This window comes from Lottia gigantea (assembly GCF_000327385.1).
Source record: "Lottia gigantea unplaced genomic scaffold LOTGIsca_27, whole genome shotgun sequence".
NCBI lineage: Eukaryota > Metazoa > Mollusca > Gastropoda > Lottiidae > Lottia > Lottia gigantea.
Genome location: NW_008708846.1, coordinates 2,922,169 through 2,945,259, shown reverse-complemented (window position 1 = coordinate 2,945,259; position 23,091 = coordinate 2,922,169). Strand labels below are relative to the sequence as shown.

At 33.7% G+C, this 23,091-nt stretch overlaps 2 protein-coding genes across 2 annotated transcripts; one reads left to right on the top strand and one right to left on the bottom strand.

The window, feature by feature from the left end:
• Positions 1–8,080: 8,080 nt before the first annotated feature.
• On the bottom strand, positions 8,081–13,929 carry LOTGIDRAFT_232286 (hypothetical protein). The gene is made up of 6 exons (XM_009056353.1): positions 13,833–13,929; positions 12,288–12,408; positions 11,789–11,879; positions 11,180–11,199; positions 9,585–9,706; positions 8,081–8,168 (listed from the first exon to the last, which is right to left on the bottom strand). Exons 1-6 carry the CDS (start codon positions 13,902–13,904, stop codon positions 8,148–8,150), a joined length of 447 nt encoding a protein of 148 aa, XP_009054601.1. The 5' UTR covers positions 13,905–13,929; the 3' UTR covers positions 8,081–8,147.
• Positions 13,930–14,957: 1,028 nt separating this feature from the next.
• LOTGIDRAFT_117888 (hypothetical protein) lies at positions 14,958–15,512 on the top strand (the record flags this gene model as incomplete). Its single annotated transcript, XM_009056352.1, has 1 exon — positions 14,958–15,512. One exon carries the CDS (start codon positions 14,958–14,960, stop codon positions 15,510–15,512), a length of 555 nt encoding a protein of 184 aa, XP_009054600.1.
• Between the last annotated feature and the right edge of the window lie 7,579 nt (positions 15,513–23,091).

The following is a 23,091-nucleotide window of genomic DNA, read 5'->3' as shown; positions in this document are numbered from 1 at the left end:
ATGCGGCTATAATGCCTCCACATAGTTGCCGCATTATGTATTCAGACTCCACAGTTGCCTCCCATTGAGTCAATGTGGCCCCTATTTGTATCCCCAGTCTCGGGAATCTGGCTTACTGAGAGTGCGTGCATTTTACAATTACAACGTCCTTTAAAATATTTAGAATTCAATAAGATTAAAAGTTATTTAAGATATGTGCTTAACCTATATCTATAGAACATCACACGGCATCTTTTCAATAAGAAAACTGTCAATATAAAAATGAACTTTCTTTTATTTGGGTTGTTTGGGTTACATCTTCCTTTTCAAATTCGAACAAAAAAGGGACTCAGGTTACCACCGACTCATAAAAGAAAGTCTTGAGGGGATTTCCTCACAGTCAATATCATTTGTTGTTGGTTTTATTCATAATTGCAGTGAAACATCACCTCTCTTTGTTGGTGGGGTTGTATTCTATTGTTGATTTAAAGTAGCACAACTGGCAATTGCAATCGGGCCAAAAACGGTCAACATTAACGTAATACGATTTGTTACTACCTCTCTTCAACAATTTCATTGCGATGTGAAATGTTGAGATGTGGCCCATTTTTGAGTTGCTAATATCAAGTACAATTTGTCTTCATCTATCATCGAAAATTTAAATAATTGAGACAACAATAATTCTCAGCTCCGTAAGGGCAAAAAATTTCAAAAATTAAGGACCTTAAAAAAAGACGGGATTCTTTACTTCTTAGCGCATACAGTTCTTGTGACTTGGTTTGACTGAGAAAAGCATTAGTCGATACAAAATAAATTTTTCTTACCTAGAGTTGAGTGTGTTGTAAATATAAATTTAATCCAAGCCTATAGCACCTAGAGGGGACTCAGGTCGATCTGCCAGCAACTCAACTTTCAAAGGCTGAAAGCAAATTCTAATGGTGGCATCCGAGATAATCTGATCAATGGCTGCATTAAGTCGACATGAGTGCCCTGAACAACTTCGTGTGTCGAAAGTTGCCTTCAAATTTCTAATGCCCTCCTTCCTCGCAAAAGTTAACTCTTCATCGAGATCTGGAATCACCCATCCATCGAAGTTGCTGGCAGTCAGTTAATGTCAGATCTGGTCACCAGATTGATCTGAACGTCTTTGATGTAATGTAGCAATAATGGTTCTGTTTTAATAGGTGTCATAGGATTTTCTATCTTAAATTGCTTAATTCCTATGACACTCCCTCAATTTTTGAGATACTTTATGCTTGTTTAACGTCTTAAATTTTATCTCTCTGTCATCATATCAAAATTCTTCACCATAAATATTGTGGGTTATGAATAAATACTGTATGCGGATGACCCGGGGCTCGGTGACAAAATAGATATATAAAAAAAATATACAGAGATTCTATTCTTTCCATTAACACGAGCAAGAGGTTTTATAGGTTTTATTCATTGACTACTGTCGTGAACATCAAATTCATTGTACCTTCGCAATGTTTCCTGATTTGGCACAAAATAAGGTTTAGCGCCAATCTTGTTCAGATCAGAGATTGAATATTGGTTGAAAATTCCTAAGGTAAATCTCGACCTATATCAGGAAGGAACATCGACCCTCTATGTTAGCAAACAAACTTTTTCAGTCGCCCTAACTCCCTGACAAAATGTCTTGTTTCATGGTCCATGGACGATGAATAATAGCGATAACTTACTAATTCGGTATCCTATAATAAGATTATCTAATCATCATCATAAATCTGGTCAAGTATACCCACAAGATATCGTAAAACTTATTTATTCAAATACCATTCTTAAAAAAATCTGAACAAGCTCGTACATTTTGGAGGGATATAAAAGGTTAAAAATAATTATGTATAACTGTCAACTAAAAAAGAACTTTTTCCTTATCAAGCTGAAAAATATACACGACTACTTGTACGTGACAATCTGGACAGTTAAAATGACCTTTCCGAATACAAAGATTTGGCCCTACATATATCTTATACATTAAAGGGACACTCTCGCAATTCTTTTTGACCAGTCATATTTTAGTCTCAGAAACGGGAATATTTTAAGCTAATCAGTAATATTGTTCACAGTTCACCATCGAAATTTGGGCCTTCAAATCCATGTGTCTAGAAATATCCGCGATTGCATGTTAAAATGAACCAGTTAAGACTGGAACTGGTGCAGCTCCAATACGTTTAAATGCACTTAAAAATTGTTATATCTGACATTTAGAATTGATATACTTCGAGCACTTAAATCACACCAATAAGAAATATGATTGATGAGGAAATAGATCATATATATGTCTACCTATACAACTGATTAACAATATTTACACTCTCGTGTTATTTCTTCCTTTATTCAGTATTCACACGGTAAACTTGTTACAATGAGGAAACTCCATCTTGAATACGCGTTTTGATAATAAAATAGCTGGTGGTCGGTTGACCTAGCCTAATAGAGATGATATTTTAGAATGTTTGCCTTTATTCCTATAATAATGCAGGTTAGTAAGCTGACTTTGTTCCGAACGAACCGAAGAAGCCCTGATTTGGCACTGTAGATCAGTGGCGGTTATAGAATTTGAATTGGGAGAGGCCTCTGCCAATTTTTTTTATAATCCAGTCCAAGGGGTCCCGGATTCGCCGTTGCTGCAGCGTCCGTGTACGTTTGTTTAAAATTTAAAGTAAAGGCTGATTTGGTCGTCCTGATCTTCAATCCTAAGATACGGATTTACTCAAAATACACACCTTTTGTTTAGTACAGTACAACTCCCGAATATCAGCCACGTGCGGTACCAAACGATTTGCACGATTAATTTACCGACCAGGTTTTAGAAGAAAGCAAGGATTTCTGACAGATGTGGAAGGTCAGGGTGGATTCAAACAATCCACTGTTAAGATAAGCAATTGTGCTTCTGAAAATTAAAAATACTCTTACCTGCTGTTCTCAGAGTATTATTCTAGGGTTATGTCTTCCACGATAATTTGTCCACGATCATATATTTCTCATCGGATTATGTTCATATTTTAGAATTAAAATGGATAGTAACCCCACTTTAGCTCAAAACAGCATATCACAATCTTTTTTTCTTTATAACAATCCTTATGATAACAAATAAACATATTCACATAATAACAGAGTCAATATTATATTTTGTTATCCTTTTTTAGATAAACAGCAAACATGATATAACATAATATCCATCAAACATTCAGCAAGCATTGTTGATTTTCCTATCAAATAAAATAAACATGATTGGTTGATGTCAGGTTTATCAATATTTTTCTCCTATTGTTTGAATTGAGAGCACAGTCAATAATTCGTTACGCTTTTGTATCTACATTTAAAGGAGAGATCGCCAGTAAATTCACTTTTAAACTAGTTTGGAATCATTGTGTAATTTGCCATTATTAGAGACGATTTTGCAGAAATTCGTCAATTTATTTATGCTAGTACCAAATACCGCACAGGCCTATATGTTCCAGAATCATCCAAAAAAACAAAAACCAGCCAGAATTGCAAACAAAGTAACCTTTGAAGAACTGTTACACAACGTTCATATCTACAAGTATACACACACATATAAACACATGTAATATATGTAAGTCTGGATATCCCATTAATTCAATCTCACAATATCCTCTGTTGTCAATTGAAGTAAGTATGTAATACCTCACGTAATGTTATATTTTAAACTCTAGCCCATGTCAAATTCTATTTTTAAAAATACAAAAGGTGTACATAATACTTAACCTTTAATTGCAATTATATACCGACATAATAGATAAAACTTCATAATAATAGCGTTTGATCGCATTATTGTATTATGCCATTTGATTTTTGGGTTTGGATTATCATTAATCCTTTATCGTGAAAAGCATTATCACTATTTATATATCATCATAGCGTTCTATTCAACATTAACAGTGAATAAGACAAAGCCTAATTATCCAGACGATTAAAATATTACGAGATTATTCCCAGGACAGAAACGGTTCTCGCGTATAACTGTTCACACACTGCATTGATTCATTCATGCGCGTCTAACATTGAAAGAAAATCTTCTCATTTCTGTGCAAGTTAAGCAGTCAGCTACGAAACTGCGTTTAGAGCCAGACGGATCGACGGCGTTACATCGCAGAATAAAAACTGTTTCTCACCTAGATAGTGGTAAGAACATATTACAACAATCCAAATTGCTACTGAATGAGCTATCCCATTGTCCATATACAAATAGATCAAATTATAATCTACAAAATAAACGTGTTCGAAATCATTCACCGTATCTTTAGAATATCATCATTCCAATTTACGGTCAGTCGTTTGTAGCACTATATACCATAGTGACTTCATAGGCGGTTAAGCATTCTTATGACAGGAACCTCAGACCTTTGATGGAGTATTAAATGATGAAATGAGAAGAAATGTCCTTGATTCACATAAAAAAAAATTCTAAAATAAATCCTCATTCACACCGAAAAGAATTTGTGATTCCTGCAGATCTCTGTACTTGTAATCAGCATTCTAAATAGTAATGTATACTATTCCAAATATAGGAAATAAGCCCATAACAATAATATAGAAAATTCATTCACATAATTGCTATAATTATAAAACTTTCTTCTTCAGCAGATGAACAATATTCAAGCTGATATAAGTAGTAAATCTATAGTATTCACTTGAAAGACTACAGTATAAAAGCCTACACCATAGCTAATATTATTGATAAGCTTAATTCAAAACTTTTCAGTACATGAATATATAAAAAGCTTCTCAAGTGAATTTAAGCCGTCCTTCAAAACCAACACTTTCTTTCATACATGTTTATTATTCGGAAATTCATCAAACTTTTGATTTTATCCGGAACGGAAATGTGCAGGTAACGAGGCTCCACTGTACTCTTTTTAATTTATCACTTATAGAACAGTCCTGGTCGCTGATTTTTGTGGCCGATTCAGTCGACAAAAAAAAATTAAATGTTTCTTCGCTCAATAAAAATTACTATTTATGAAATAAGAAAGAACTTTGATTTGTTTTGATCCAAAGGAATATTCCAAATAAACATCACAACGAATGGGTCCAATCAAAAGGTTATAATGACTATAATCCTACAAGAGTCCAGAGAAAATTAATAACTGTATTAACTTGAATTACAAGGATCTAGAGTATATTTATAAAACCTATGTAATGCTTCAAGATGAATTGTATATAGGGCACAAAGACTTCTTGCAAGCTATCGTTTATATCAAGGCGTTAACTGGCTTTAATAAAATTCACAATAGGGTGTATAACTCGTTTAATTGCGCTCATGATTCATTACATTCAGGTAAATGCATTCTAATAACTACCAGATAGCAATCTTATGCCTTTTTACATCTTAGTAACATAATATATTAAATCTTTCTACTTGCATCTACGATATGTAATATTAAGACATATCAAAATTTAAGAAAAGATCACTATATTTTATCATACTTCTGACAATTTATCGTGACTATAAAGCAAAACTTGGTTTTAGATGCCTAACGTTTTTGTCACCATAATGTGACCAAAAGATAAGTGTGTCATATGATTTCAGACAGTTATACTTTAAGTCAGGAGATATCAAAGCTATAAGATAACTTGGTAACTTGATCCCAAGGTAATGGTCAATTTTAATTCCAGATTTAAGATTCAGGTGACCAAGTTGCCGATATTATGAAAGATTAAATCTGGAGATGAAGGTCAGATTGTAACAAATATTTTGAATACCAGAGATTAATCTTTGGGCAGCCACTTCAGCCAAAAAGCCACAACTAGGTGATTCTGAATTATGGGCGACCGTTTGTTCAACTTGATCGCGTGTGTTCTTGAAGTTTGCCGTAAGAACATTTTCTTTACCTTTAAACTGTGTGTACATTTTGTTGAAACTATTTGTAATATTTTAAACTATTTAACAGTTGATGAATGAATAAGATAACAGCATCATCTTACATCCCATATAATTTGATATTCAGATACGAGTCGTTACATTGTTTTCTTTTCTGACAATCTTCACATTTCTTCACCTTCATTTTATCTTATGTGTTGACTTCAGTTTTAATCGGTCACGGTAAAAACAATAGCCTACCTTATTACGAAAAACAAGGTTTCAGACTGAAGAGATATGTCGAATATTGGAAGCAGCACGAGCTGGAGCTGGAGATGGTTTTGTGGTCCTAAATCCGTGGTTGAGTTAGCGCTCCTATCAAAGCTGAAAATCTCTGACGATAACTTTTTTTCCTAGCTGATCCACCACGACTACCAACTAGCTGTATCTGTATCACGAAAGTGACAAGCTGTTGGATTTAGAGCTGTGAATTGGACCATATTGCCGTGTCCAGATGGTTGGAAATTTTAAGCAGTCAGGAATTTATCCAAATATGACCAACACCCCTCCATCACACCATTGAAACCGACCACATCTCCCAAAATAACAAATCAGGGCAAATTAGACGTGTAATTCCAACAAAAGGCAAACACTACCTTTGAGGGTGCAATTTGAAAGTGTGTACATAGAAATTTTCAATTTAATAACTAAGTATAACAATTTAATATATATCAATAATACAACAACAATGCTTATTTTATAATAATACCCACAATGATTTTGATTCCCTTATATCAGTTTCAATATTTTGTCATGGATCAATTAGCTCATAAAAGTCATCTATATGTAAAACACCATTATAGCATTACTTGAAGCATTACAAAGCCTTTTCCTTTCATTGAAAAGCTTTTAAGGGGTTGCATTGAAAAGTTGGCAATGGAGCTAATGGTGTGAACAAATTTTTGAAAATCAGAAAATATTTCAATTTTTTTTTTATAGAAACACATGATTTTTGAAATTTATAAACCAAATTAGACTTCATAATATCAACAAAAACACAAAAATAATTGAACACTGAGAGAAAATGATTTGGTAACAATTCTTGTTTTTATGAAGCTGAAATGCATTCCATTAATATCATTGTTCTATCTCTTTAAATAATGTGTGTGGTATGGAATGTCATATTTTTTAAAACAAAAGATTTTTAGTTTATGTTATTTATCTATCTGTACAAATAGTGTGTGCCAAATTTTTTATTTTTTTTTATTTTACATTAATTTGTTTGAAATGAAAACAGAGAAAGAAAAATCAATCTGACATCTTGTGAAATTTAAGAAAAGAGATAATTTCAACATGGCTTTCAAAAGTTTCTGAAATATTTTTTGAAACATTGTTTTAAGTAGTGCTCAATTTCACTTATCAGTTCTCTGTAACTTTTCATAGTCAAAATTGATAATGTCATATCTGAAGTGAATGTTAATAAATGTTGGAATGGATGACTTTCAGGAAGGGAATGATTTTAAACCAATAAGGATAACTTTTTGTATAAGTATCACTTCAAGACAAACTATCCAAATCTTTATGTTGGGGTGTTTAGTTCTGTTTATCTAGTTGAAGAAGTTTCCTTTACAAAAAAAAACAAAATATGGGGAATTTGTAGCCAAATTCAAATATCCATGATGATAATCTATTACAAACATATTATCAGAAAAAAAATCAATCTTGAAATCTATGTGATTTGAATAGGCTATATAGACTATTATTGCACACTATGTTTTGTACATTTTGATACAAATGTACATTTCAATAACGAAAAATTCTCACTGTTAAAAATAGTGTTCGATACATCAATTGTAGAGCTATATAGAAATATTAAAACAGAACCTAAAGAATCATGGTGTTGCTCTTCAAATCTGTTTGCAATTCAGACTGCGTACCTATTGAAGTTGGACAAGTAGAACTTATTCTCATGCCCACACTTCGAGACGAGTTTGAAACGTTTCGGAAATGTACTTTCTAATAATTTTTTTTTACTCATTCAAGACTCAAATCAACCCCCCAAAATGGTGCATCTATCCCTTATAAATATAGGTGTTGATGTTAAGGTATAACTAAATCTGGTAATAGTTGACAACTGGTAATAATATCTACTTTATCTTCTAAATGAAATAAATCATTGGTTAATAATCGTAGGTTATGGGAAGCATCCTGTAAATAAACATACAAGGATTATCAAAAATCTAATTCACTGAGTTGTTATAAAACTTACTGTTTTATACTACTTTTATTGGTAAAAAGCACATTTTGAATATCATTTTCATATGAATCGGAATACCAGCTTAAAAAACAAGAAGAAATGATAATCTATGTGATGGACATTATTACAGAGAGAGTTTAAAATCTCTACATTTCATCAACAAGGGTCCAAAATAGTAACCAAGTATTTGCTAGTAGGATACATTTAATAGTAAAATTTATTTACTATCAACATGTGTTATTCTAATTTTAATGAATGTACATATACAAACAATTTATATAGGCGAAAGCTTGTTTACCAATTCTTTTCATATTTATGTGGATAAAATATTGTTTAAAATAAATTATTGCTATTATTATTTTGGAACCAAAACAAATGAGATTTACCAGCTTAAGAAATCAGACATTAAGTAAGTTTTAACATTTTTTTTATCAAATGTGGATACAAAACTTGCCAGATCTACAGGCAGGTAAGAAGCTACTTCATGAAGTAAATGAAAAACTTTCAAAGAATAACAAGTGTTTCTTGTACAATACTTGATTTGAAATTTAACTTGTAAATTGTTTAAAATTTAACAAAACAGATGAAATCATAAATAATTCAAGGTTGAAACAGGTCTCAAGGACATTTTTAAAACACCATTTTTTCTGCAGTGTAAGATCTTTTTCAAGATTAGTTCAGATTTCAACAAGGTCTTTTGTGTCTAACAAATCTGGCGCTATCTGTTCCTCTGATAAACAGATGGGATATTGGTACATTTAGGTCCAGACAAAAATCTCACTTCTCCTATACACATTTGGGTCGCTAGTTTTTGACATACCAAAAGTCATGCCAAATTTGGTCTTTGTCATGGTGAAAATTTCAAAAGTGTGTCTGAGTAGCCCCCCATAAAAAGTGACATTTTGTATCTCGTCCTAAATGTGCCAATATCCAATATGTATATCACTGATTATCACATCAGAGGAATATATTGGGCCAGATTTGTTGAGATAGTAAAAAGGGCATATTTATAAAAAGAATTCAGGAATTCTGCTAGGCGAAAGGAATTCCTTTTTATCTTTTGTACAGGTGGAATCAAGTTCTCATACTAAACAATAGAGTTAGGGATCCCAACCAGGGTTCACTCTTTTAAGGACCTGTGAAATCTGAGCTTAACTTCCCTAGAAGAAGAATTATTATTCTTGATATGTTAGCCTACTTGACAAAATAGTAGTGCCACTTTACCAGCAGTTTCATATTGTACATACATCCTTTTATGGGCATTAAAGGAATTTATTGTTAATCAGTTACTGATATTTAGGATCTGTACCTCCTTAGTCACTATTACTGTATATTCAATTAACCTTTTATAATATATTTATAAACTATACTAATGTGCCAATCTATATGATCTTGGTTCAAAAGGCTGGTAAACTCAGGGCTTTCTCTATTTTGTCATTTATGCTTTAAAGCAGTTTTCATTCTACTATAACTTTGTATAATTAATAAAGGCTTTACCTGAACTGAAGCATGTGATTTTTGTAACTGTTGGGTTGTTGTATGTAAGTTTCTAGCAGCAGACAAATAGGCCTGACTACAATTATCTACTATATGGGAATGTAACAATAGATTGCTCTCTCCTGTAAGAAAACACTTAAGTGAAGTATACAACATAATATTGACTGGTTTATAAGATACAGCAAAGATAATGAAAGTAAAATAAATATTTGCTTTGATATATGCTTTAAAGAGACAAGTGTGCCATTTTGAGAAGTTGATTTGAGTGTTGAATATATGCAAATGTATTATATTCCTGATAATGGTGTGAGAACCACATTGAAACGTTGAATTAATAAATATACCAAAAGTATCTATCCACAAAAGTGTCTTATTTATCTATATTTTGTGCTTCTAATATGCCGTTGAAAGATTATATATTCAAAAAGTCTTCAGAAGTACTAGAAATGTAAGAAAACCAAATAATTCCTTTAAAAATACTTCTAACCAGGAATTTCACTCATTATTTCTATTTATGTCTTTTCTATATATCACAGAGTATCTTAAACTGACGAGTCATTATTTTAACATTAAAACGCGGATAATTCTGGACAAACATGGATTCCAAAGCTATAATTTCGACGGTGAGCTGTGAACACTATAACTGATTGGCTTAGCTAAAAAATTCATGTTTCTGAGACTGAGGTACGATTGGTCAGAAAATGGTGCACCTGTACCTTTAAAAGCTAATAGGAGTTCAACCTCAGCCATAGGTATGATGATCAATTAAACCGAAATTCTAGTGATTGATTCACATACATTGGAAATAATCTCTAGGATGAGCTACGATTATTAGATAAAAATAAATAATTTCTGAGACAAAGGCACGATTGGTCAAATCATAGAACTGTAATAGAGTTATATAGCTATTAAAGTTCTATGGTCAAACGGATGGCAAAAGTGTGCCTTAAAGTTGATTTTGGTGTTCAAACCATCTTTTCATCGAGGACTAAAATCAATATTAAATCAAGTTATCATTTATCATCCAATTGGATAAATGTACTTCTTAAAATATCTTTAGTTAAGTATTTCCCTGTTTTCATTATCAAAAAAACATCATAAATTATACCTTAAAATAGTATGCTATTAATATCTATGTATCTACTTGATAAATCAATTTGTTTTAAAAGGGTAAATTAAAAACGGAGAGCACTAATTGTAAATTGAGCAGTTTTTGGTGTTTGGCTTTATAATGGCTCATTAATATTAGTTGAAACCTTCAGAATACGTAGAGACATATATATCTCTACAATTAGGCCTTTATTTTATTCAAATCCATACAGTAGTTCTCTAACAGCTTCCAAAATGCATAATGCAGAATGTTTTTAAATATTTTTGGCGTTATTAACGGCTGGATTTTTTTAGTTAAAACTTGAAGATGTTAAAGGGCGCATTTCTTTAGATTTCTGTGTATAGTTTTCACAAATTTGATCAAAAAGATTTTTTTCAATCTACAAATAAAGGTGAAACAACGTGTCTATTCATAGCAAAAATGAGGTTTAAATAAACATGGTGATATTAGGAGAATTTTGTTAGTTAGGTAAAAGATGACTTACTAAGTTTTCTATGAAGAAGACTGAAAAGAGAAAAATTAATAGTAAATTCACTACAGTATAAGGGGACATAATCACATTTTAACAAACCATGGCTTATACATTGTGACAATTCCCCAAGTTTTTAAAAATGTTTTCATAAAACTGCGAGACAACTAATAAGATGGCATTCCATGAGTCTTTAGGAACACCAAGCAAACCATGTTTAGAGTATTCTGGGTTGTTAAATGTAAGATTGTTTCAAAATAAAACTAAGCATTTCTGTTATTTTTATCACAAATATCAAAAAAATCCTCAAATTTACCACAATGGCTAGTAAAATGAAAGAATAGCACAGCTTTGAGCATTGCAAATTCACAAGGGTCATCCACAGTTGCTGAACATACCAAGGTCATACATGGAATATGCTTTGTTATCACTCACTATTTTTGTGTCTGTGTTATGCCATATCCAACCTCAAATTTTCGCCAACAAGGGGTGCGCATTATATACGGGTAAATGGATTTTTCCAGATTTTGATAGGGTAAGGAAGGGGTGCGCATTATACACGCTTGCGCATTATATTCAGAAATATATGGTATCCTACATAAAAGTCACCGGTATAAAACTTACGTGTCATATTTAGGTTTAGTAGCTTTAGCTTCAGCTGCTCTGGGTGACATCAATGTTGGTATTTCTGATGTGGTTTCACTTCTTTGATTAACTACAATAAAAATGTTACATTATCTAATAATTACAACAAACGTCAATTTATAACACACTTACAATTTATCATATAACATCAATTTATAACACCACATCAATTTATAATACAACATTAGTTTATAATATAACATCAATCAATAACATATAATACAATTAATAATATAACATCAACTAATAACAAAAATTATGCAACTCTTTACACTAATGCGGAAACAGAAAGATAACGTATTTGTACTTTTACATTCTTCTCTTCTACTTTATTGGACTTATGAAATCATTAATTTTTAGTCATTTGGTTTAACATGGAATTTAAGTGCTTTAAACAACCTAACACAAAACTTAATAACCTCCACAGACAGGTACAGGGTAATTAGCTATGACATAATCTACAGTACCGTAAGCTTACCTATTAATGGAGGAAAGTCATTTCTTGGTGGTGTTGTAGGTGATCTTAAATCAATTTCTTCTTCATCTGATTCTGAAGCTTCACCAGATACAATGACACCTTGTGGTGCAGTCAAATCATCCTGAAATATAAAGATTGGTAGTATGAAGTACATTGGTAGTATGAAGTAGTTTTTTTTATCAGCACACCAAATTCATTTTAGAGACTCTTTAAATTTTGTATCATTTATTTACTAATCTAAACTGAAATATATCAACTGAAGTATATACTGTACATATTTTCTAGTTATATGTTATGAAACAAAGCAACAGTTATACAATAAAGCGAGGCCCTCTTTTCAACTGGGGCTGGGAGAAATATACTGAAAGGTAGCAATTTTGTCACAAGAAGATAATTCAGAACACAAATTTCACTAGTCCAATTGACTCAACCTCATTCACTTGGCAGCCTTAAGGAAAATTTCATCTATAAATTTGCTATAAATATATAATCTAGGTGTTGAATATTGCTCTACAACTGATTATTGAGCTCTATTTTAACAGTGAAAAATATTATATTTTATTGTAAATAGGTGTTGACATTGATGGATTTTGTCTTCATGGTGGATATGTTAAATATTTGATCTATTTCAATGTACGGTAAGTTCACAATTTGACCATAAGTCTTGCCTTCACAATGCAGACAATCTAGCTAATATATGTGGTAAGAGGAGAAACAGACGGTACGTGAACCACCATCTACATAATAATATGAGAATATATTTTCACTCTCTATAGCATTGTCAAGAAACTCTAGCCCTAGACCTATTGATAAAATTGCTTAAGAACTGTCCACTGTCAATCATCCTCCGTCAGCACGTCAATTAATTAATCCCAAATTACTAAATAAGGGCACATATTTAGTTATATGGCATATGCTAACATTCTAACTAAGTGTAGATAAGTACTGAGAGTGAGACTTAGTTAGTACAGTAAAGTAACCTATTTTCGTGCTAACCTATTTTTCATGCATCTCCGGAAATGATTAATAATTTACATGTGCGACCTAGCATGACCTCCACATTTTCTTGTTTTAATAAACATGGGTTTTGTGTACAATATCAGCTTGTAGAATGAATTCAGTAGTTTCAAGCAAGGTAAAATATATTAATGTATACTTTGACAAATACAAAAGGGCGGATTTCAGTTATTTATCACAATTTTTTATCTGCCTAATTTCCTTATAATCCCTTGCTGTAATTGAATTCCAAGTGTCGTCTGCTAGAATATAGTCCAATGAATGAAGTGAGTTGGTTCCTCATGAAATATGGGTCAAGGTGAGGGATTCATAAAGAAAATCGAAATATACCATATTTTAATTATTTTGTAGAATATCTGAGCAAACATCTAAGACATTTAAAAAAAAATTCCGTTTTTTTAACTTTGACGAAATTCGATGTTGAATTCTTATATGCACGAAAATAGGTTACACCACTGTACTGTACCAAAGATACTCATTTAATATCATAATTATGATTTTGTATGTATTCATATTGAAATAACTAACATTTTCATCATCGTCGGATTCCGAGGCTTCACCCTGAACCACAATTTTAGATTCTGCTTCACTTTTACTCATGTTCACTACTCTATTTACTTTTCAGTCTCTCTTTACTTTTACTTCTTCAATTCAAGGATTACGCCCCTTTGATATAGAACCAAAATGTTGGAATTTAGATCTCATAGCATAAAACGAAACTAAATAAATATTTTTAATAACCAATTAGAACATTATGAAATGTGATATTTATGGCATGCTTATTATTTTCAATTATATTTCCTTCACAATAAAAACAATTGTGACCATGAATTCTCATCAAAGTCGCAATATCATATTGTAAACATATATTCGTTTCTTCATATTCTTCAATTCGATCATTTTAATGGCCTATATTTACTTCCGGTGCTCACAATTATTAAAAAATCAAAACGTTTTATTGAGAATTAAGCTATATTTTGAAAATTAAAATTGTAAATTTGGAAGGTATTCAATGCCTCGTAGGAGATCTCCTGAATATGAAAGAGAGGAGAGACGTGAAAGACACAGAAAACACAGGGAGAGATCTTCAAGCCCTGAAGATAATGAAAGTGAGAGGGTAAGATTGTGATGTTTGTTTTTTTATTATGTAATAATAATATGTTACTGATACTCTATGTATGTTTTCATAGAAATGGTAATACTTTTCACTTGAAATAATCTCACTTCCCTTTTTACGTATCAGTAAACAATTTTTTTTCTGCCTTGTATCAGACAAATTATAGATAGTAAAGCTTATTAATTTAAAAATTATTATTTCAGAGTCAGAGACGGCACAAACATAAACACAGATCACGCAGTCATAGTAGAAGTCAATCAGTAGAAAGAGATCATCAATCACACAGCAGACATAAAAAACATAAACATCAGAGGAATCATGATGCACATCATGAATATGATCCTCACAGACGTATCAAACAAGAAAGATTGGACGATAATGAACCACATCCCCACCGGTCAGATAATTCCCATCACGACAGAAGAATCAAACAAGAGCGGCAAGATGAAGATATGGCTGAACAAAGGCGTGACAGAAGGCAAAATGATCATAGAAGAAAAAGAACACATCAACAGAGGGTCGAGGAAGGTGTTGATATGAACTTTGGTAGACCAGACCAAAATTCTCAAGGTAGTGCACCGGCTGACAAGGAAGCACCAGATTTCAAGCTCTCAGGAAAACTGAAAGAAGATACAAACACATTTCGTGGGGTTGTTGTACATTACAATGAACCTCCAGAGGCTAGAAAGCCTAAAAAGAAATGGCGTTTGTATCCTTTTAAGGGAGAACAGAATTTACCAGTATTACATATTCATAGACAAAGTGCATATTTGATAGGTCGTGATCGAAGAGTGGCTGACATCCCTGTTGATCATCCTTCTTGTTCCAAACAACATGCAGCTCTTCAGTATCGTCTTACAGAATTCAGACGTGAAAATGGATCTCGTGGCATGAAAGTTAAACCGTATGTCATAGATCTTAATTCAGCTAATGGAACTTATGTTAATAATGAGAAAATAGAAGGACAAAGATATGTAGAGTTATTTGAAAAAGATGTTGTAAAATTTGGTTACAGTTCTCGAGAATATGTTATATTACATGATAAAGTGGATACCTCAGAACTTTTAGATGAGGATGGTGAGTCAGAATGAGGACTTTCTCTGTTTCATTAAAATGTCAAAAATTTCATTGGGTATTTCAAAATGTAATGTTACTTCCATTTGCAGTCCATTATTGGAGGTGACTTGTTATTGTTCTGTGTCCAGTCCATGTGACCACCTAAAGCCTAAGGATGTGTATGTGTCTTTTTTCCCTGCATTTTTATCTTTTATATAAATACATTGTTGGTAACTTGTCATTATTGCACGCACTTTGCCTAGCTTGAGAATCGAATTTGTATACTGGTTGTATTATATCATGGTTTATTTTCCATTTAAAAGTTTAACCAAGGACAAAGTGGTTATTAAGGTTTATCAAGAAGTGAAATTTAATTATGTAAATTGTATGAATTAAATAAATATATTATGTATATCAGTTGTTGATTTCATTAGAATTTCTTCCATTAAAAGAATATATTATACTACTGTATATTAGTGATGGGAAATCGGTTGAAAATCATAATAGATTACCGGTTGACATTGGATGGACCTTACCAATCGATTAACCGATTATTTGCGACAATCGGCCCATCACTACTGTATATAAGACAATGTTTCACCACATCTCCACTATTGGTCTGCTGTACAGATCTGTGATTTTTTTCTCTTCTGACATATTGATCGGGGTATCTGCTTTAATGGATTCTCTGAAAGAAATACCTATTGACAAGCCCAGTGGTGCCCCAGAAGTTCTTTGCCATAGCGTCCTGCTCACTTCAGTGCCAGGCTGCGTATTATGGGCAGATATAGGTATCAAGGGGTTCCTTTTCCAATGTTCTGGCAATGTAACAGAATTTACAGAAGGGATTAAATTGCTTCAGCTAACCTTCAGTGCAGGGATGTCAGCAACCAGCAGCATTGCTCTTGTCATGGAGTCCATCTGAAAATATTACAGCTTTATTGTTTCTCACGGATAAAAAAAACTTGATATGCAATTTCAAGGTTTGCTAGAACATTTCAATGAATGGAATTTGTAGTTGGACCAACTGCATACTGACATGGGCAAACATTACTGTGATTACTTCGGATTTTTTAACTCTGTAGTGTTGGTATAGTGCAGTAGTCTATATTTTGATAACTTAGAATAATTACCTCCCCTTCACAATCATTGATAATGACTGTAATGGACTTTTAATTTCATCCTGTGATATCAGCTCACACTCAAGTCATTCAATCAATGGTGTTTGTTTCAGGGTTAACATTTTCCTTCACTATTTTCAGTACAATTCAACACTTCTAAAAACTATTAACAAAAGACTTTCAACTCAATGCGATACACATCAAAAACGAAATTCAAATAATCTTTGTGGTCCAACATCTAAACTAGTTTGGAAGCAGAGAAGATTGTTCCCATAATATGGGGAGACATTGCTTTATGTCTTAAAACTTCAGTCTAAATCGAAACTATCGTTTCTTAGAGCAATATTTCTTAGTAATATAACATCAATAACACTGTCATATTATAAAACAATATTTTCCGATAATCGATGTCAAAAACAATCGTTTCTCAAAGCAATTATCTTCGGTAATCCACCATAAAAACTGTTGTTCCTTAGAGCAATATTTTTCGGTAATACACCATAAAAACTGTTGTTCCTTAGAGCAATATTATTCGGTAATCCACCATAAAAACTGTTGTTCCTTAGAGCAATATTTTTCGGTAATCCATCATCAAAAACTGTCTTTTTTTTAACAATATTTTTCGGTAATCCCGCATCAAACACTGTCGTTTTCAAGAGCAATATTTTTTGATAATTCACCCTCAAAATATGTCGTTTCTTAGAACAATATTTTTCGGTAATATATCATCAAAAACCGGCGTTTCTTAGAATGATATTTTTTGATAATCCATCATCAAAAACTGTCGTTTTCGAGAGTAACAATTTTTCGGTAATCCAGTCTAAAAAACGATCGTCTTTTGAGCAATATTTGTCGGTAATCCATCATCATAACTATCGTTTCCTAGAGCAATAGTTTTCGGTAATATACCATCAAAAACTGTCGTTTCTTAGAGCAATATTTTTCGGTAATGTACCATCAAAAACTGTCGTTTCTTAGAGCAATATTGTTCGGTACTCCACCATAGAAACTGCCGTTTCTTAGAGCAACATTTTTCGGTAATATACCATCAAAAACTGCCGTTTCTTAGGACAACATTTTTCGGTAATGTACCATCAAAAACTGTCGTTTCTTAGAGCAATATTGTTCGGTACTCCACCATAGAAACTGCCGTTTCTTAGAGCAACATTTTTCGGTAATCTAGCATCAAAATCTGTCGTGTATTTAGAGCTATAATTTTCAGTAATCAACAATCATTTTGTCTAATTCGATGTCAACCCCTCCGATTTGCATCACATTTTGGGGAAAACTTGGAATCAAAATCTGAAGCTGTATCTCAACATTTGCCGGGATTGGGCTCTGGATCATCAGGTTGTCGAGCGCCTTACTCATTGAGCAACTGCGTCCAAGGCGGTCAGGGCTGGCTGCGACCATCCAGTTCATCACAGCGAATTTTCGATGTGAGCGTTCTGTTATAGTCCACTGTGACGGATCCATCGGACAGATGTGTTGCCAGTTGATCCGAGAGCTTCATTATTTTGACTGACATAGTGGATTACCAGATTTCAGTCAGCTGTTCGGCAAGCAAGAAACACGTAATTTCGTAGTAAAATGTTTGAAAAAATCAATTGAAACGCGTGCTAGGTTCACGAGAATACGTTTCCATAGTAACTGATTTACGCGTTTGTCTTCGCTCGCTTCTATGGTAACAGGCTAAAACGATAGCTCATTTACATATTGCTAAATAAGAGAGTGGGTTATTTTTACAGACGACAGCTTGCAGCATCTCGATACAAAACAGTGAGCGATTTATTATCATAATTAATGTCACCCAGTCTTTCTTCAAACCTCTCACAGCTTTCATCGGAAAACAAAGAGAAAAGTTTCCTCACACCAGACGCATTGGTTAATATATATGGGCCTACAGCACAACAGTATAGCTAGATGAAATGCGTGATGTAACGGTATGCTGTCAAAATATATATATATAAAAAACGAAATGTGAACTGTTATATGGATGTCGTGCAATGTGTTCAGTTATATTTCGCCATTTAGCAAATTATGCTAAGAAATGGTCGATGGTTCAATAGACAGTGACAAGCTGTAAAATAAGAAGATAAATGGAGCGATTGATTCTACTACTCGTGTAATGTAGCACTCACAACATATAATAATACACGGCGCGACCAGTTCAACACTCAAGTTATTGTACCGACGTTTATGTGAACTACGTTAGTGGTGCCCTGTTGAGTCTGCAAGTCACCAATGGTATGGTTTCCTGTGTCGTTTGACGACGTTGCCTTATCCACCAATGTTCATTTTTTTTTCTGGAGAATGGTTGTTGTTCAATGACTGTGCACCGTGTTAGTGGACTAAATTTGTAAATTGTCGGGTAAAATTCCAGAATGTTACGCCTTGGGGTAGAGAAAAATTGCAACATGAAAATTTACAATGTTGTCAAGTGGATCTATGAAATACAAAGCAACAGTATTCTGAAGATGTCAAGCATTTAAATGGAACATCGATGACTTTTCTTTGTGCTAATTTTAGAACTACATATATATGTATACAGCTATGAGGACAGAAAGACAATGGACTACAAACAAAGAGACGATATTTTTCTAGCTTTGGTGAATAAACTTTGTTCAATTTGTTTTCAGTGATTTTGTTACGGTGCTACCATTGTGTGGAGTAGCACGTGCGTAGCAACAATTAAGGTCAGGGTGGCTGAAGTTTTGGGTGCCATGCCAGCATCCCCTGGATGTGAAGACGCCAATCAAGTAAGCTGCGAAAAGCATCCCCTTTACAGACACGAAAGCGACGACAGTGGACAAAGTGGTCGAAGTGGCGACAGCAACAAAAGCAGTGGAAATTCACAAATGAGTCGTGACGCTGGATTAAGTAGCCGAATTCAAAAGAAGGATGGCAGTAATGGTCAGAATGGGAAAGCAAACAATGGCACCAGGATCGACTTTGGCGAGTACTATCCAGATGGTGGATGGGGCTGGGTCGTTGTCATTGCAGCCACCATGGTTCACATTATGTGTAATGGTTTTCACTATTCCTACGGAAGTTTGTATTTAGAAATTAGACAGTCCAATAAATTTAAAACAGATGAAATTGATACCGGTGAGTACTATCTGTATTGTGACAAATCTTTACTTACTCTATTGTATATCTATTTAATTTTTTGTGACACTTATCAATGACCCAATGATGTAGAAGCTTTAAATTCAATAGCTATTATATACATAGGGCCACAATCAAATGTTTAGAAAGCTGCCATACCATGAAATTTCTTTTAGTCAGAACACTTTCTAATGGTGATGAGAATGACTAAACTGTAGAGTACTAGTGAATTATCCATTGTCAAACTAAAATGGAAAGAGGACTGATAGAAAATTCTTCAGACATTCTCCCTCTCGGACTCATGTGTTACTACAGACATTTGATGCCAATTATCAATGTTCTTCTTATAATCAACAGCATTGACACTACCAATGAGTTCTAATGCAGCTGCTTCTTAAAATGATCATCATAAGTTTATTTTTGGTAAGGGTCATGCAGGTCTGCACCTTCTTCACTGTCATAATTGCTTTACTTTTCATCCTGCATGACATTTTTCCCCATTTAAGATTAAGATGACGCACAACAACAAAAGTGACACAATTTCATCGGTTCCAGAACGTATCAGGTCATATCCAATATCTGTTTAGAAGCAGCTCATGATGATTTTCTTCTTCATTGAACATTTTGGTGTGTTGCTTGTAGTGGTCTTTTCTTGTGCCTCTTCAATTCGATGGCAAGAATTGGATTACTTCCTCATAAGTTTGCTCTAGTTGTTCTATTATGTGGGATTGTGAGTATCAGATCAGAGCCAGAATATTGTCATTAGAACCGATGAGGTCACTCTCAGATTGATGTTCTGAGAACAGTTTACTGTTACTGTTTCACCTTCTCCATTGGGAGCCCCGCTAGCTCATTGAGTTAGGCGCTTTCTAGCTAACCCGAAGGTCCAGGGTTCAATCCCGGAATAGGTCGAGATGATACCTTCGGATTATTCAACCCGGTTTCCCCCTGTCAGTGATGCAGGTAAGAGTGGCTGATATGGAAAAGGGTCTAGTCGTTCGCATGGGACAAAAAACCGAGGCCCCGTGTGCTACAGAGAGATGGAAAACGAACAGGCTTATTTCCCTCATTGTACCTAAAACCCCATTCATTTCATTTCATTTCACTTCCTCCAGCGTACTTTCGCGTTTTAAAAGTACCACCGTGCTTTGCCTCTCAGTACCAACAATGACTTAATGCATCTTCCAGAAGAAGTAGACAGTAGAACAAAACTCCTCCGAGGATACGACTTATCGCCGTAACGTGACTGTACCTACTTATATCTGACAATGGTTCTTCAGTCAGAATATGTAAAGGACCCTACAATCTTCATTTGTCTGAAAGTTAACTGTAATGTAATGAGATATATTTATATAGCATGTAGGAAAGTGACTGAGAATCCTTGTAAAATGAGACCGGTCAGGATGTGAATGAAGCAGGCCAATGCCCCCCTTCAGAAGTAAATTAAGTCATAAACTATATCTCAAGTCAGAATGTGTTTATTAGACCTGTCAGACAGTGAGTCTGAACTGTCGTCAGAATGTGGTTAAAGACCTGCCAGAAAGTGAATTGGAACTGCAGCTAGAATGTGTTTAAAGACCGGTCAGACAGTGAATTGGACTTTCAGTCAGATAGTGGTTATTAGACTAGTCAGAGAGTGAATCTAAATCTGAACTGTAGTCAGACAGTGAATCTGAATGTGAACTGTTGTCAGAATGTGGTTATTAGTCGTGTCAGACAGTGAATCTGGACTGTAGTCAGAATGCGAATAAGACCTCCATTCTGAATGTAAGAATTAGATCTCTCAGAAAGAGCTCTAGTCAGATTGTGAATAAAATCTTCAGTCAGAAAGTGAATATGGCTCGTTGTCATATTTTAATTTACCTGATATTTCTTATAATAAAAAATAATAAAAGCAGAATGCTATCAATAATGTGACCTATGATCAATTTTGTACTTGATGCTAAATATATCCTCTCTTGGTCTATTTCTGTGTGATTATATCACTCTAGACGATGGATGAGTAAGTTTTATAGGCTTGATGAATGTTTCAACTTTCCTAAAATATTCCCTCGCTCTCATTATTTAGAAATCTTTTTAGAAGCGGAAGTCTTGGAGGTGAAAGGAGTTTACAGCTAGTCGTTATGAACTTAATCGTATTTTCGGTTTTATTATCTTGAAGTCTTATTAATGTGGATTGCTGTCATACAATCCCATAAAATTGCATATTATTTCGTAGTGTTAAATGGGAATCTGATCGTGGCATTTAGGAGTGCCTAATGCGTCGTTGGAATAGGTCGACCAATCTGACCATCCAGTTGATCCCAGTTGCAGGTTGTTTCGCTCATGAAGACTGCGAACAATTTCGGTTGACATGGGACCATCTTTGGTCGCTCAGACCCTTGCCGAGGCATCAAGAATCCAAAAGAAACGTTTGTTGCGTGTAAGGAGCATGTACTTGATCATTGTGAAGATGTATTAGTTGATTAAGTAGTATGGAATAATACTAGAAAAACATGAAAATAGGATTGCTTTTTGAATGTCCTAAATCAATGTATAAAGAAAATATTAAAATTTCAAACGCTTGTACGCCGTGGGGAATATGGTTTTTAAACTGACTCATGACTCTTACACAATGTTTGGTTCCGTAAATAAATGTAAGTATGACAAAGAAATATTATATAAGAATTGGCAGCGCTCGTATCGATCGAACGTTTTTTTTTATGTAAGAGCCGTCGCTAACCAAATATTGCTTTCTGCATTAATACCTGGTTGGTTACCTTGAATAGGTCATGAACATCACATATGGTGATTTCGTGAAAGCGTTATATAGTCAGTTCATTGGACGTGCTGACGTACCGGGTGGTTCAAGTCTTACGTATTGATGTAAGCCTAGGGTTTATATTTAAAATATAAAAATACAATAATATTGCCCTCAGCCATATAAATTCTCTTGTGATTGTGGATGGATAAAAGTTGTCTTGTCTTGTGCTGCAGTTAACGCTATACCTCGCTGTATATATTATATGCACATGTCTACTTAAAAGTTTTTGCATTGTTAATTGTACCGATCATATTAACGTGAATTGAACTATCTACTCCAAAACAGTTACGGCAATCTGTTGATTGTTGATATAATGCTCATTTCAAAATCTCAATCCGTAAAACGGCTACTGATATATATTCGAGTCTAATGCAACGTCTAAAGAAACATAGTACGTGCAAAACAGACATGTAGGCCAACAATATCACAATGCGAAATACATTTACATCTAATGAGCTCATCTCATCTTATGACGCCAGCTTTTAGACTTGGTTGCATGAACGACGCAAGAGATTCATTGAGGAGGAATATATAAGAAAACATATTCTGAGAGTATTTTTCAAGAAAATTACTTGTGCGCAA